Genomic DNA, 12,204 nt, shown 5'->3' on the forward strand with positions numbered 1-12,204 from the left:
TTATTATTTGACAGTATTATTATTTGACAGTATTATTATTTGACAGTTAATTGAGGGGAGGCTATTCACAGGTAAAGGAATGGTTGGGAAGTGTGAGGCCTTTAAGAATGAGATAACGAAAGTCCAGAAACAGTTTCCAACTAGTGTGAAGGGTAAAGCTGAGAGGTATAGGCTCTGCTGGGTGACTGGAGAAATTGAGACTCTTGTCAAGAAAAAGAATGGGGTATATAACAGGTATAGACAGCTGGGATTGAGTGAATCCCTAAAAGAGTATAAGGACAGTAGGAGTATACTTAAGACAGAAATCAGGGGGGCAAAAAGGGGACATGAGATAGCTTTGGCAAATAGGGTTAAGGAGAATCCAAAGAGATTCTATAAATACATTAAGGGTAAAAGAGTAACTGGGAAGAGAGTAAGGCCTCTTAAAGATCAGCAAGGCCATCAATGTGTGGACCCACAGTAGATGGGTGAGATACTAAACAAATATTTTGTGTCAGTATTTAATGTGGAGAAGGACTTGAAAGCTAGGGAACTGGGGGAAAGAAATATTGATATCTTGAAAAGAATTCATATTGCAAAAGAGGAGGTACTGGAGCTCTTAAATGCATAAAGGTAGAATTCCTGGGACCTGATCAGGTGCTTCCCAGAACTTTGTTGGGAGCTAGGGAAGAAATTGCTGGCTTCTTGTTGAGTTACTTGTATCATCAATAGCCGTGGGTGAGTTGCTGGAAGGCTGGAGATTGGCTAATGTGGTGCCATTATTTGAGAAAGGCTGTAAGGAAAAGCCAGGGAACTATAGACTGGTGAGCCTTACGTCAGTGGTGGGTAAGCTGTTGGAGGGGATTCTGCAGGTTAGGAATTACACGCATTTGGAAAGGCAAGGACTGATTAGGAATAGTCAGCATGGCTTTGTGCGTGTGAAATCGTTCTCACTAACTTGATTGAGTTTTTTGAAAAGGTAACAAAGAAGATTGAAGGCAGAGTGGTAGATGTTTACTATATGGACTTCAGCAAAGTGTCCAACAAAATTCTGAACAGTAGACTGGTTAGTAAGGTTACATCAAGTGGTATCCAGTAGGAGCTAGCCAATTGGCTTGAAGGTAGGAGACAGAGGGTGGACTTTTATGTTTTTTGGACTGGAAGCCTGTGACCAGTGGTGTGCAGCAAGGACCGGTGCTGGTCCACTGCTTTTTGTCACTTATATGAATGATCTGGATGTGAATATAGGAAGTATAGTAAGTAAGCTTGCAGATGACACCAAAGTAAGTGGTATAGTGGATGGTGAAGAAACAGCACCTTGATCAGATGGGCCAAGGATGGCAGATGGAGTTTAATTTAGATAAGTGTGAGGTTTTGCATTTTGCTAAGGCAAATCAGGGCAGGACTCGTACAGTTAATGGTGGGCCCTGGGGAACTTTGCTGGTGTTAAACTTGAGAGGGTGCAGAAAAGATTTACAAGGATGTTGCCAGGACTGGAAGGCTTGAGCTATAGGGAGAGACTGAATAGGCTGGGGCTTTTCTCCCCTGGAGTGTCAGAGGCTGAGGGGTGACCTTAAGGCAGTTGACAGAATCAAGAGGTGCATGTATAGGGTGAATAGCCAAGATCTTTTCCCTAATGTGGAGGAGTACAAAACTAGGAGATGTAGGTTTAAGGTGAGAGGGGAAAGGTTTAAAAAGGACCTGAGGGGTAACTTTTTCACGCAGAGGGTGGTGTGTGTATGAAACGAGCTGCCAGAGGAAGTGGTGGAAGTGGGTACAGTTACAACATTTAAAAGGTATCTGGATGGGAATATGAACAAGTAGGGTTTAGAGAGCTATGGGCCAAATGCTGGCAAATGGGACTATGTCAGATTGAGATGCCTCATTGTTGTGAATATTTGGTCTGAAGGGTCTGTTTTCATGACTATGACTCTATAGGTGACCAAGACAATTGATGAGAGCAGGGCAGTAGATGTTGTATACATGGACTTTAGCAAGGCCTTTGACAAAATCCTTCATGGCAGGCTGATTCTAAAGGTGAAGTCACATGGGATCCACACTGAACTGGCTTGGTTATGGAAAACAGAGAGCCGCAGTGGAAAGGTGTATTTCTGACTGAAGATCCGTGACCACTGGTATTCCAGAGGATCAGTGTTGGGAGCCCTGTTGTTTGTAATGTATAAAAAGATTTGGAGGATAGTGTAGGTAATTAGTAAGTTTGTAGACGACACAAAGATTGGGTGCTGTGGATAGTGAGGAGGATTGTCAGAGGATAAAGCAGGATATAAATAGGCTGGAGAAATGGCAGATGCAGCTTAATCCAGAAGAATGCAAGATGATGCATTTTGGAAGGTTTAATGCAGGAAGGAAGTATACAGTAAATGACAGAACCCATAGAAGCATTCCTATACTGAGAGATCTAGGTGAACTGTTCCACATTCCCCTGAAAATGACAGTACAAGTGGGATAAATGGTCAGGAAGACATGTGGCATGCTCTCCTTTATCGGTCGGTGTGTAGAGTATAAAAATTGCCAAGTCATGTTGCAGATGTGTAGAACTTCAGTTCAGCCACCTTTGGAATATTGCATACAGTTGTGGTTGCCACACTACCAGAGGGATGTGAAGGTTTTGGAGAGGGTACAGAAATGGTTTACCAGGCTGCCACCTGGTTGGAGTGTATTAAGTGTGAGGAGAGATTGTACAAACATGGTTTGTTTGCATCTGAATGTTGAGGGCTGAGGCGTGTCCTGATAGAAGTTTACAAAATTATGGGAGGCATGGATAGAATGGATAGTCAGAGTCTTTTTTTCCCAGGGTAGGAATGTCAATTACCAGGGGATGTAGGCTTAGGGTAAGAGGGGCTAAGTTTGAAGGAGATGTGAGAGGCAAGCTTTTTTACATGGTGAGTGCTAAGTGCTGCCAGAGGAGGTGGTGGAGGCAGATAGAATAGTAATGTTTAAGGGCATCTTGATGGATATATGAATAGGTAGGGAATAGAGGGATACGGATGCGTAGTGGCAAATGGATTTTAGTTTGGAAAGGCATTGTGTGTCGGCGCAGGCTTGGTGAGCCAAAGGGCTTTTTCCTGTGCTGTACTGTTCTTTGTGGGCCCAAATGAGGGCTGGAAAATTGACGTGACCCCTCAGGAGGTGGGGCGAGCCTTTAGAGAGAGGGGCTGTGGCATTCCAGAGGGTTATGTTGAGGGTTTCTCTTTCTAAAGCACATGTAGGGCCCACTGTTCTAACTGCTGCAGGAGATAGGCCAAGTGGCTTCAAAATGAAATGTAAGGAATTAAAGCTGTCTCGGAGACATTCTTAGCTTCAAGGCTGCCCTCAGACCTAGTGATACTAACTTTGGGAGAGATTACATTATGCTGTGGAATTAGACCCGAATATCTGGAACCCCAGCCCTCATTTCGTCCCATCTGACTTGGCAATAGTTGTCATGCAGTAGTGACACGTGGATGGCCTTTGCTAGAAGTGTTTTGTGAACTCGTACTGTCATTTATTTCAACAGCTGCAGGCTGGTAGTCTGCAGAACAATATTGCGGCTAAATTCGACCAGCTGCACCAGTTTCTGCATCAGCAGGAACACAGCCTTCGAACAAAGCTGCAGCAAAAGGAGAAGGCAACACTGCAGAAACTGGAACAAAATCTGGACAAAATCTCTGAACAGCGCATCGCCATTGAACAGACAGTGGCAGAAACACAGAAGAGGCTGACTCTACATGAGGCTGAATTCCTGAAGGTAATAACAAAGAAACATGTAACAAAATAGGAACAAGGATTTAGCCATTTGGCCCTTCCAGCCTGCTCCACCACTTAAAATGACCTTGGCTGATCATCCCACTCAGTTCCTGCTTTCTCCCCCCATACCCTAATGGGCGGAACTTTGGCTCAGTGGTTAGGACTGCTGCCTCACAGTGCCAAGGACCTTTGATTCCAGTCTCGGGTGACTGTTGTGTCGAGGTTATAAATTCTTCCCGTGTCTGTGAGAGTTTCCTCTGGGTGCTCCAGTTTCCTCGTACAGTCCAAAGCTGTGCAGGTTAGGTGGATTAGCCATGGGAAATGCAGGTTACATGGATAGGGTAGATGGTGGATCTGAATGGGATGCTCTTCAGAGGGTTGATGTGGACCAGATGGGCTGAATGGCTTGCCTCTGCAGTATAGGGATTCTATGAATTATATCCAACTCCTTCTTGAAAATATTCAATGTTTTGCCCTCAAATGCTTTCAGTGGCAGGGAGTTCCACAGCCTCACCACTCTCTGGGTGAAGACATTTCTCCTCATTTCAATCATCAATGGCCTACCCCATTCCCTTAGACCGCAATCCCCTGGTACTGGACTGCCTGGTCCTTGGGAACATCCTTCCTGTGTTTGTCATGTCTGGTCCTGTTAAAATTGTTTAGGTTTCTATCCAGCCCCCATTCTTCTGCACTCCAGTGAATACGGACCTGACTAATCCAGTCTCTCCTCATATGTTGCCTTTGCTACCTGGTAAGTTGTTATCTGTTTTAAAAAAAGTAAGTCTTTTCTAATATCATTTAATCAGTGAGAAGATCGATTGCTGTAGCATGTTGACTGATTTTATCACTGAGTGTAAGTGAGTAAGTTTGAATGGGTTAGGATCAGGTTCTGCCTAACTTTAAGTTCATTCATTCAGTCATATGGATCAGAACCCCTCCAGTTTCCCCCTCCATTAAAAACCAAGGTGGGGAATGGAATCAAAATCACCCCACATTGCAAATCCGAACAACTGGCTTCTTTCAAAACGTCTCAAATCTGTGTCCTCTCATCACCTGTCCACTACCACTGGAAATTGTTTGGCTTCCACTTGCGCTATCAAAACCCCTCCAAATTATCTCATAGTCTTATATCTGACCAACTATCTTCAGCCGTTTCCATCTTAAGATCAGAAATGGGGGTGTTTAGCACCATTCGTAACTCCTCAGATACTGAAGCAGTCACAACCATGTGCAGCAAATATATGGTGTTTTGGCTGGTTATCGGCAAGTAACAATCACACCATGATTTGTCAAGATATTGATGATCTTCAACAAAAGGGAATCGAGCAATATTCCAACATTCAAAGGTAGCGCCTTGTTGAATCCTGCACCTTGAACCCTGAGGGTTACCACTGACCAGAAACTGAACTGGACCACTGTATACAGTACTGTGGCAAAGTCTCTTGTGGCTCAATGGTAGTGTCCATACCTATGGATCAGGAGGCCTAGGTACAAGTCCCACCTGCTGCAGTGGTGTGTAATAACATGTCTGAACAGATTGATTGATTAAAAATATCTGTGAATACAGAGGCTACAAGAGCAGGTCAGAGGCAAGGAATGCTGCAGCGAGTAACTCACCTTGTGACTCCCCATATTTCATTGACTCAAGTCAGGAGTGTGATAGAATACTCCCCACTGGCCTGGATGGGTGCAGCTCTGACAACATTCAGAAAGCTCCACACCATCCAGGACAAAGCAGCCCACTTGTTTGGGACCACACCCACTCCCTCCACCACCGACCATCTGCAAAATGCACTGCAGCAACATGCCAAGGTTTCTTGGACAGTACCTTCCAAACTCATGGCCTCTACAACCAAGGAGTGAAGCATATTTAGGCAGAGCCGCATGTGCATGTTCTTTCCCAGTCATTAATCATCCTGAAACGGAACAGATTGCCCTGCCTTCGCTGTTGAAATGTAGGACTCACTTTCTCACAGCTCTGTGAGTATACCTATGCTTCAGGGTTTGCAGAGGTTTAAGAAGGAGGCTTACCACCATCTTCTCTAGGGTAAGCAATGAATGCTGGCCTGGCCAGTGACACTGGCAAATAGATCTGTCAAGGTGTAACCAGTTGTTCAGGACAATGTATCGGTCTGAAATGTGTCAGATAAGGAAACTGAAGGTCCTGTGTCAGAAATGTGAGGTTGCAGAATTTATCCTGCATTTTTTTTATTGCTTAAAAAAATCATTCACCATGTATGGCTGTCACTGGCTAGGCCAGCATTTAATGCTCATGTCTGGGGTATGAAGGTGACCAGATGATAAAGCAATAGCTGAATTCATACGAGATAACAAGGTGTAGAGCTGGATGAACACAGCAGGCCAAGCAGCATCATAGGAGCAGGAAGGCTGACGTTTCGGTTCTGATGAAGGGTCTAGGCCCGAAACGTCAGCCTTCCTGCTCCTATGATGCTGCTTGGCTTGCTGTGTTCATCCAGCTCTATACTTTGTTATCTCAGATTTTCCAGCATCTGCAGTTCCTACTATCAGCTGAATTCATATGGTGTGTGCAGAGACAGAATGGATTCAGAGTTCAATGGAAACCACACACATGCATCAACCTGATCTGATGCCAATAAGAAATTACTTTTTTATCTAGACTAATTAATTCTTAGTTTAAGGACAGTAACAGAACTGATTGCTGAAGATGTTTTTTCTGTCCCTTTTGAAAAGTCTGTGATTAACCTTCTGTCCTTTTTTAGGGCATTATTGCTGTTCTCGACAGGTATGTGTTCTTTTCTTCAACACATTTGGCTAACACTTGTACATCCAGATACCCCCTTCTCTGGTGGTATCCCATTATTATTAAAAGTAAAGTTGCTGCAGTCCAATAGGGCTGCTCTCTCATTAAAGAGAGAAATGGCTGATGATGGTTTAAGTTGAAGGTCACCACGCATCATGGTAACCTCAGCCAGTACAGGAACTGAACCTCAGCTGTGTTGCAAGCCAGCAACCGGTAAATGATCCCCCTGTTAATATTGATAGGATGTGCCAAGTAGTGTATCTGAGCATCTCGGTTCGTTCTGACTGTTGCTTACAGGCTACGGCATGCCAAATACTGCAGGAAGTGCGCATGAAGATTCGTCGCCTAGAAGGGCGTGAGCCTCAGTGCAGCATTGAGGATGTGCCACATTGCTGGAGGTGTTGCCTTTCACACATAATCATTCATTGTCTGTGCTGTCTCAGGTGGACATCAACTATCCCAAGGCACAATTTTCAAGAAGTGCAGGGCAGCTGTTCTCAGTTATCTTGCCATGTAAATCCCCAAACTAAAATCCATTTTAAAGAACTGATCTAGTTACTTTCCAAATGCACATTGATGTGTGCTATTTTTCTGCAGCAGTGCATGTGCTCTTACTGTGAGTGCTTGTGGCATAATGCCAATGTCCCTACATCTGAACGAGGAGGTTCAAATCCTGCCTGCCCGAGAACAGTGTCATAATGTTTCGGAAAAGGTTGGTTAGGAAAATAGCCACAAGTACTTAATAGGATGTAAAACACTTTAAGATGCCCTGAAGTTGCAAAAGCCATCATATTAGTGGAAGATTTGGTCTCCATCCTCCCCTGATGACAATATTTTGCACTGTAACCAGAGTGCCCCCCTGAGAGTGTTGTGCACACTTCTGAGCAACATCACTAAGTGTCTGAGAAAAGGAATCAGAGCGTCAGTGTCGTTTTACTTTTATCTGTGGGTGACCTTTTCGCTTCCCATTTTGTGGATTATCATCTCCAGTCTTAACGCTTAGTTTTGTTCTTGTTTGTAAACTTTGCCCAGGCCTGTGCTGCAGTTTAAGAAGCCCACAAAAGTGTCCACTGATCTTGACCTTGGTGAATTTTCAGGTCCTCTGCAGTACTTTGCTTGGAAGCAGATCTTGAAGCTGGTTAATCCAGGTAAGGTTGTTTTGTTTGGAGTGGGAATGCTTATGGTGGCATATGGTAATGTCACTTTGCTAATAATCTGGAACCTCAGGAAGGAACTTTTCTCCCTGCTAGAGGGATCAGTGACTGCAGGGCAGGATTTAAGGCAAGAGGTTTAGAAGGGATGTGAGGAAAACAATTTTACCCAGAAGGTGGTAGGAATCTGGAACTCATTGCCTGTAAGTTAGAGGCAGAAAACTTCAAAATATTGAAGAAGTATTTAGATGTGCAAGTGTGATGCCAAGGCATACAAGGCTATGGGCCAAGTCCTGGAAAATCGGATTAGAGCGGTTCGGTGAATTTTTTTTTTGACTGGCCACAGACTGGATGGGCTAAAGGGCCATTTTCTATGCTGTAAACTTCAATGACAGACTAATATTCTCAGGACATGGGTTTGAATCCCACCATGCCAGATGGTAACAGTTGAATTCAATAAAAAAAACTAGGCTAATGTTTTTAGCTATCCACTGTTGATTGTTATAAAAACCTATCTGGTTCACTATTGTCCTTTCTGAAGGGAAATCTGCCATCCTCACCTGGTCAGACCTATGTGTGACTCCAGACCTACAGCAATGTGGTTAACTCTTAATAGGTGACTCTTAACTGGGATTAAGGATGGGCAATAAATGCTAGCCCAGACAGTGACACCCATGTCCCATGAGCAAATATAAAAAACATACTGCAGTGCTCCTGTTTTGCTGTAAAATTGTCATTTTGTTGACTGAAACACATTTCCAAAAAGATGTATTCAGTGGTGTGCTCAAAATGGAGTGAAAGCAGGACTCAGTTGACCTGGGTGGAATGCTATCTGTCTGTCTTCCCATTACTAATCAACCTCGCCCCTCTCGTGAGGCACGGTGACTCTCGGATTAAACTCACCATCAGTTGTTTGTCTTTCTCTCTTTAACGAGAGAGCAGCTCTATGGCCCTATGACTCCACCTTCATGAATGAAAATGTCCGCTCTCATAATCAAGTTGTAATGATACTTCCCTCCAGGTGATGGCACTGTAAGAACACCATGAAGCCCTCAAACAACTTATTCTGAAATGCGAGCCTGGTCCATATTATAGTCAGAGTCTTAATATTGAAATGTCAAGATTCAAACCTTAATATATAAACCTCACAACTTTTAGAAAGTACTTCGATAAGCGCTTGGAAGTGTCACAACATTGAAGACTGTGAACCTAATGCAGGAAAGTAGGATCAGTGTAGGCAGTCGTCTATTTTTGGCAGAATACACTTGATATCTGAATGCCGTCTTCTCCACTGTACAACTCCATGGTTCGACCTTATGTACCAGTATGTAGTTTCTTTGCATTTTGGATTATGTGGAGTGATGAGGGACTGCGATCTCGCATTGATAATTTCCTCGGGAATGGAGAAAGGGAAATTCAAATAAACGTGTCCAAACTTGTGAAGAGGTTTGGCAGGATGAATAAAGTTCATGGGAGGGGCAACCAGCAGACTGAGATTTCAGGGAGTTCTGGAAGGTGCCAGAGGAGACTCATTTTTAATCGGGAGTCATTCCGATCTGCCGCCTGTTGCTTGCCTGAATGGGAGATGCGGTTTCAGTTGTGACTCTTTCAGATAAATTCGACAGGCAATTAAAGGGGAGAGAATTACAGACTGGGGTTGTTTTCTTGGAGCAGAGGAGATGGAGACTGAGCTTGATTTAGATGTGTAAAATTGACTTAGGGTACGCAGGGAGGAATTTTTTCCCTTGGTGGGGGGAATCAGTGACCAGGGGGCTTAGATTTAAGGGAAGGGGCGGGAGGTTTAGAGGGGATATGATGTAAAACATTTTCACCCAGAGGGTGGTGGGAGTCTGGTACTCACTGCCTGTAAGGTTCGTAAAGGCAGAAACCCTCATGTAACAATTTGGATGTGCACTTGCTATACAAAGGCATAAGAAGCTACAGGCCAAGTGTTAGAAAATGGGGTTAGAATTGTTAGGTTCCTGTATTTGACCAGACTCAATGGACCGAAGAGTCTTTTTCTGTGTTGTAGACCTCTAGAATTCCAATCACCAGGCTACGGGAAAGGGCAGCAGAGGAATTTACCAATCAGACGATGCTTTCAAAGAGCTAGCATAAATATGATGGGCCGAATTGTCATCTATCCTGTTAGATTCCATGATTATATTCACAATCTTTGACAGTGTATCTCAGACTTCATAGGCTTTTGGTTTAAAAAGAAGACTTGGTTATATGCAAAACTATTCTTTTTAATTTAGTTGTATTCCTATTGGTTCTATATTTAAGTCACAGAAAGTAGCTGGTCACTCTCTAGTCTATCTCGTCTTTGCTTTAAGTAACGCCAATAAACGCTAAAGCATGTAGCATGTCACAACTCCTGTGTGCAGCAAGAAACAGCGGTTATGTTAACTTGAGCCCAGAATGGTTAAAACACTGGATTTACATCCTGTTTAATTTTAATCTTCATTGAAAATGGTGGAGAGTAATTTGATCAGAATACGGAGTTCAAGACCCACCCAAACAGATCTGTTGGGTCAATGTTTCAGATTAGTGACCATTCAGTGTTAACTGCGATGTTGCAGGGTGATGACATTCCTTTTGTTTTCACTCTTTTGTGGGGGCGTGGGGTGGGGTGGAAGATATGGACATCATTGGCAAAGCCAGCAATATTTTTTGATCGTCCCTGATTGCTCCTTGAAAGGAGTGGTCTTGCACATTTATTTCAGAGGATAGGTTCAGAGTCCGTCACATTGCCATGGGTCTGGTGCTGCAAGGGAGTCAGAGATTATCAGGTGGCCGGTTATAGCCACAGTCAGGTTGATGGTGATCTTATTAAATGATAGAACAGGCTGAATGGCCTACTCAGTCTCCTAATTCGTATGAAGGATAGTTAAGGCCATAAACTATGCCTGTTCCCTTAAAGGGCATGAATGAACATTTGTCAATGACACTTGTTCTGGTCAGCATCACTGGTGACTAGCTTTCAAATTAAATTTCACAACTCCGATGATGGGATTTGAACCCAGGTCTGTGGAGAATTAGCCAGGTCTCTACGTTTTGTGCTTAGTGACATTATCACTATGCTACCGTCTCCCTTAATCTGGCTGCATCTTGTTTTTATTATTCATTCATGGGATGTGGGCATTGTGGCTGGGCCAGCATTTATTACGTTGTCCTTAGCTGCCCTCTGGGTAGCTAAGAGTCAGCCACATTGCTCTGGGTGTGAAGTCACGTGTAGGCCAGACGAGGTGAGGACGGCAGTTTCCTCCCTAATTCCCAACATACAGCAGGGAAAGAACAGCGCAGAAAAGTTTTTTTTATGTTAGAATGAAAGGCAGGAGCAATTGACTTACCAGAGTAATTCAGTTCAGGTGTCGGAAATCACAAGCGGTGCATTGCATTTGATATTCATTAGTGTCCAAGCATTGGCTCCTGTCCCCTCCCCGTTTCTGATAAGAAAGCATCTGGTCTATGGGAAGTTAAGTGCAGCAAACGGCTTCGTTTATTAATTTAACCTTTTCTTTTCCAATCAACCTGTTCAGAGCTGTTATTACACACCTCTGGAGCAGGTGGGATTTGAAACCAGGCCTTCCAGTCCAGGGAAAGGGAAAGCACTATTGTGCCATAAGTGGGTTCTTAACTTTTTAAAATTTGACTTATTTTTCTAAACAACCTGTTCAGAGCTGTTGTTACACACCTCTTGAACACCAGGGACTTGAACCTAGGCCTCCTGGCCTAGGAATTAGGGACGTTACTACTGTGCTACAAGAGGACCACTGAAAGCAGTGTGCTGATATTGTCTTTCCTTCAGTTCCAGCCGCTCTGAATCTGGACCCGAACACAGCACACCCCCGGCTAGTGGTGTCAGACCAGCAGACCAGTGTGAAGTTCAGCGATAGCAAGCAGCAGGTTCCTGACAAGGCGGCAAGGTTCATGAACTGGCACAGCGTGCTGGCACGTGAGGGTTTCAAAGCGGGTCAGCACTACTGGGAAGTGGAGGTGGGCAATAACAGCACCTGGGCAGTGGGGCTGGCGAAGGACTCTGTACCACGCAAAAAGGATTTCTCGCCAGAACCGGGCGCTGGGGTCTGGGCCTTGTGGCGGCTGAAGGACGAGTACACAACTCTGACCACGCCTCGGACCGCCCTCCCCATCCGGACCAGACCCCGAACACTGGGGGTCTACCTCAACTATGAAGTGGGCCAGGTGTCACTGTATGATGCAGGCAGTCTGTCTCATCTCTACACCTTCACCGATAAATTCACTGAGAAAGTCCACCCCTTTCTCCTAACAGGCTGTGCACTTGACTCGTTGAAACTCATCCGCTTTCAGATATAAAACATAAGATTTAGGTGTAAGCATAGGCCGCTCAGCCCATCGAGTCTCTACTATTCAATGAAATCATGGCCAATCTCATCATTCTCAAACTTCACCTTCCTGCCTTTCCGCAATTCCCTCACTGATTAAAAATCTTTCAATCTCAGCCTTGAATAGATGTTATCATCAGGTTTACTCAATGTCAGGTATCTTAAGTCTCATTAATTG

General features: G+C 44.2%; 1 protein-coding gene across 1 annotated transcript in view; it reads left to right on the plus strand.

The window, feature by feature from the left end:
• Positions 1-11,997, plus strand: part of LOC109935207 (E3 ubiquitin-protein ligase TRIM39-like) — an 18,141-nt gene extending 6,144 nt beyond the window's left edge. Inside the window, exons 4-7 of the mRNA XM_048616523.1 lie at positions 3,497-3,727; positions 6,468-6,490; positions 7,541-7,656; positions 11,471-11,997. Coding sequence (XP_048472480.1) covers positions 3,497-3,727; positions 6,468-6,490; positions 7,541-7,656; positions 11,471-11,997 — 897 coding nt within the window. The remainder of the gene's footprint in view (positions 1-3,496; positions 3,728-6,467; positions 6,491-7,540; positions 7,657-11,470) is intronic.
• Positions 11,998-12,204: the final 207 nt, after the last annotated feature.

The sequence above is a fragment of the Rhincodon typus genome, chromosome 35, assembly GCF_021869965.1.
Source record: "Rhincodon typus isolate 14 chromosome 35, sRhiTyp1.1, whole genome shotgun sequence".
Classification (NCBI taxonomy): domain Eukaryota; kingdom Metazoa; phylum Chordata; class Chondrichthyes; order Orectolobiformes; family Rhincodontidae; genus Rhincodon; species Rhincodon typus.